At 34.1% G+C, this 4,485-nt stretch overlaps 1 protein-coding gene across 1 annotated transcript; it reads left to right on the top strand.

Moving 5' to 3' along the window:
* The first annotated feature begins 2,723 nt into the window (after positions 1 to 2,723).
* LOC108382989 (putative gustatory receptor 28b) lies at positions 2,724 to 3,377 on the top strand. The gene has a single exon (XM_017639363.1). It carries the CDS (start codon positions 2,724 to 2,726, stop codon positions 3,375 to 3,377), a length of 654 nt encoding a protein of 217 aa, XP_017494852.1.
* The last annotated feature ends 1,108 nt before the right edge of the window (positions 3,378 to 4,485 follow it).

The following is a 4,485-nucleotide window of genomic DNA, read 5'->3' as shown; positions in this document are numbered from 1 at the left end:
ATAAAAGTCAAAAATTAATTGTTAAAGAGTGATTTTTTTAATAAAAGTTTAACTGTTACGGTCTTCACTTATTTCTTGCTAAATATGTCAAATTTTTTCTTTTGTCTAGTACCCATACTCATAAACATATTTCAGTAATCTTATTCCCTTCATTAATATGAATTTGATTTTTTAAACATGTGGCAACTCTTCTATGTGTCGATTGGAAGTAAAGCATTTTCAAAACCATTACCCATATTGTAATATCTAATTCATTTAACTTATTAAATATTTGTAATAAAATTTAAAAAAAAATAAAATAAACATTATTGCACATCTACAGCCCTGTCATTTGACAACTCATCTTTGAAAATAGAACGAACTATATTATATATATATTTCAATTTCACTACGAAACGAATTTCCATCAAAATCCGTCCATAATTCCATTTTTTCCACATTTTATACGGAAGGGAACCACTGTGCCTCGTAGCGACCCCTACATGTTTTTTTTTTTATGTTAAAATGTCCATGCTTTTTTTTATTTTGTACGTAGAAAAAAAACAGGCGCCCCATACAAAATTCAAAAAAACGACATTTTAAGGAAAAACCTAAATCTATGGTTTTATTTTAAGCATACTTTAAAAATAATTTGTTGATTAAATATATTTAATTTAAATTAGTCATGAAGTTGTACTCGACATTTTAAACAGTTGGCAACCATTTCAAAAAATATTTTCGATACAAAAATGTTTAACACCTCCTCCGTTTGACACTCATACTAATTTTTCAGCTGGCTAAAAGCAGGTCACAAAAATAAAAATATGTAGGAAAAGATAATTGCTATATATTTTATTTAAAAAAAAAAAAACGCGAAAATTAAGCGAGAAAATTTGTTTAACAACAATTTCATTAAGAAATAAATAAAAATGCTTTAATATCATACAAATCCATTGAAAAAAAAATTATTTTTTGTTTTAAAACCTTAAAATCGAAAGATTATTAAAAATAAATAAATAAACCTAATAAGAAAAGACAAAAATACGAAATAAAAAAAAATAAAAAATCGCAATTTTAATATTTTTATTGAGCTTTGTACCACGATTGTTTATTAGGCAAAAATTTAAAAAGCAACAAAGTCTAAGCGGTAGAAGTTATAGCAGCTATTTCGGAGATCACCACATCTCCTCATCAGATTTATTTTTTCTAGACTTCAGCAGGGATCGATAACATTGATATACAAAAAATCCTCTACGCCCGATTAGCAGCCTAATGCTTTGCCCGTTCCGTTATTGCGACTCTTTTGGTGGGGCTATCAGTTGACTGTCTGTGTTACACTTTTGGTGAACTTTATGTGATTCCCTCCTACTGAATACCCAAGCTACACAATTCAGCTATTTATTGCTGAAAGCCTGACTAGCTTGTTGTGGAGTTGTACTCTTAGAAAAAGGGCTCCAGTTTGCATGTTTAAACTCGTATAACTCGACAAAAGCCCGCAGTAGAAAAAAATTTCTCTTACACGTTGGTTACCAGTAACCATAGCAACAACTTTGTGCAGTTCGAACAAATGCTGCCATACAATTTTTTCCTGGTAAACTTGACGATTTTTGTCCCATATATTGTATATAACTTAACTACATTTAACTTTTCAAACAGGTGGCAACCCTCTTCAGAAGTATTTGCGCACTTAAATCTTCTTACCTTCTAACCTGATGAATTAAGTTGAATTTAACTTGTCAACTCATATTCTTAGATTGGCGGCCGCTGTGGTGTAGTGGTTAGCGCTACCACTCCGGAGGGCCAAGTCTTGGTGAAAGCAACATCGCAAAAAAAATATAGAAAAAAGGTTTTTTCTTAACAACTGTCGCTGCTCGGCAGGCAATTGGCAAACCTCCGAGTGTATTTCTGCGATGAAAAACAGCTTCTCATAAAAATGCAAAAATTAAAAAAAAAAGCTGCCCACCATCTTGGACCTGCCTCTTGAATTCAAAAACTGACATCGGAGTCTTCTTGAGCGAATCCAAAATTGAGACTTGGTCAAATTTATTTGAAAATTTTTATTTCTCATTTATTTATTTTTTTCACCATTTTTTACCCTCTCTTTGAACAGTTATTTTGAGATAAGATTTTTTTTTCAGAAAACACCAGACGACACCAAAAACTATACCATGACCAATTTTTTCATGTGCTCAAAGCATTTCCACAAGAAGAATTGGCAGTGGCTGATATGAAAAAGAATTCCCCATACATATTCTTTTAGGGGCAAATATTACTTCGAGTGGATGGAGGTATATGACTCTTATTAACTGTCTACTAAACGAACCTAATCTAGCATGATTCTTGTATCGATTTTCGTTGATTGAGTTCTAGGGCCCTTTCAATACTACAAGGCTAATCTCGCATTTTCCATATGCAAATCCTTGTTGCAATTCCCTCCACATAAACTTTTAATACGCCATCTCTGGCCGCAGCGCAAACATGTCACTTTCCGGTGGCCGGTAATGAATTATTCTGCAAACAAAAGCAAACATACTCCTATTTATTGACACGTCTAGCCGGCATGCAACAGGCAGCAAATTGATAGGAATAAACAGTCGTGCGTGCCACGTCAAACGGGAGGCATCAATTTTAAAAAGTTTCACGGTCAAAAAAGGATTCGCAAAACCGATACTTAAAACGAAAACTAAAAGCAAAAAAAAAAAAATTAAAAATCCCAACCATTCCCATTTCTCCAACTCTCATCGATGTGCGCCCGCTTCGCTCGTCGTCTGCGTCAGTATTTCATTTCTCGCGAAGTTTTCGCCACACTTCAGCCGCTCTTCCTGCTCACCTACATCTATGGCTTGACACCGTTTCGCATTGTGAAGCGCAGCAATGGCACCAGTGAGATACGTGCCTCCTGTTTTGGTTATTGCAACACAGCCGCCTATGTCATACTCTATGGTGTCTGCTTCTTTAACGCGCTGCTGAATGCCGAATCCGTGGTTGGTTACTTCTTTCGCACGAATATCTCCATTGTGGGTGATACGTTACAAATTTGTAATGGCATTATTACCGGCATTGTTATCTATACGACAGCGTTAACTCAACGCTCCAAGATGCGACGCATAATTCATGTTTTTAATGAGTTGGATGAGAATTATGCAAATATTGGTGTGCGTGTAAAATATTCGCGTATTTACCGTTACGCATTGATGTTGACAGTTACGAAAACACTGATTATTGTTATCTATTGTACGGGTGTTTATTTGTTGTTGCGTTCAGTGCATGTACAGCCATCGTTTTGTGTATTTGTAGCGTTCGTTTTACAGCGTTCGGTGTTGTTTTTGGCGATTTGCCTCTTCAGCTTTATAGCTGGCGGCTTTGAGCGAAGAATGGTTATGTTGAATAAGGTATGAAAGAAATTGGTAATGTCGTAAGTAGAATTTAATTTACAAACAAAACTTTTTACAATACCACGTTTTTATTATTTTCGAATTTAAATGATATAGCAAGTGATAAATACCCAATCCCGAGTTTTTACCAATTGATGAATTCGATAACTTTAAATCGATTCCAAATTTCAATGAGCGTTATATAGCATGAATTGAAATCCATAGATTTAATGTTATGGTCTGTAGACTTCTTCTTCTTCTTATTTAACATAGTAACCACCTAAGCCTTATTTTGGGTCACCCTCCTATATAATACAAGAATTACTCGTTTACTATAATAATAATAAGTGGCAAATATCCCGGAAAAAAACCATTTCCCACAAGCACATTGCTGATTCGATTTGACAGTTCTCTATCTCTGTGTTTTGTTTTTTTTTTCTTGGCTGCAAAATTCATGCAAAACGTATGTACATAAGTAATTGCTAAAAATTTATAAGTTTCCGAATTAAATTGGTGGCGTACACATGTATAAACTTTACTTTTCGCACTCAGAAAAAGTGACAGTTTTGATTTGTAAACTGGTTTCGATAAATTTCCGATAAAAAATTAGAGACGGCAGCGATGTGTTCGTACTTTGCATGGTAATTGGATCTGAATTACCAATAAATGAGGTAATTCGCATTTTTAAGGGCAATTGAAGTGCGAATTACGAACGAGAGAGCGAACTACGTAATGCGAGTACCGTGGGAAGCCGTACTAAATATTATTGATTAAAGCTAAAAGGCGTGTACACTGTTCAACTTTCACAGGTGGTTGGTTAGTTGAACCAAAAGTTTACATCATTTAACTGAAAGTTGAACAATGTAAACTCCTTTTAAATAAAAAAAATTGTGTACGATTAGGAAATAATAATATTCTGAACGAAATTTTTTTTTTAAATTTCATCACTGCTATAAAACTTGAAAAAGAGCACAAGGAGAATATTTTTGCCCAAAAGACAAGTACAGAGAAGGAAAATATTTTTGAGGAGGACAAATCACGTTTTGAGGAGGACAATCCTACTCAAAGGAGGACGATTTGTCAGTTTATTGATACTAGAGTGCCAGTTACTGTCGAAATTCGACAGTTTTTC

Source organism: Rhagoletis zephyria, unplaced genomic scaffold (genome assembly GCF_001687245.7).
Source record: "Rhagoletis zephyria isolate East Lansing unplaced genomic scaffold, Rhagoletis_zephyria_1.1 Rzeph_scaffold_29932, whole genome shotgun sequence".
Taxonomy (NCBI): domain Eukaryota; kingdom Metazoa; phylum Arthropoda; class Insecta; order Diptera; family Tephritidae; genus Rhagoletis; species Rhagoletis zephyria.
This window is presented reverse-complemented; position numbering and strand designations above follow the sequence as displayed.

Excerpts from the sequence above, each read along its gene's own strand:
- LOC108382989 (XM_017639363.1), top strand. The coding sequence starts at position 2,724 with ATGTGCGCCCGCTTCGCTCGTCGTCTGCGTCAGTATTTCATTTCTCGC.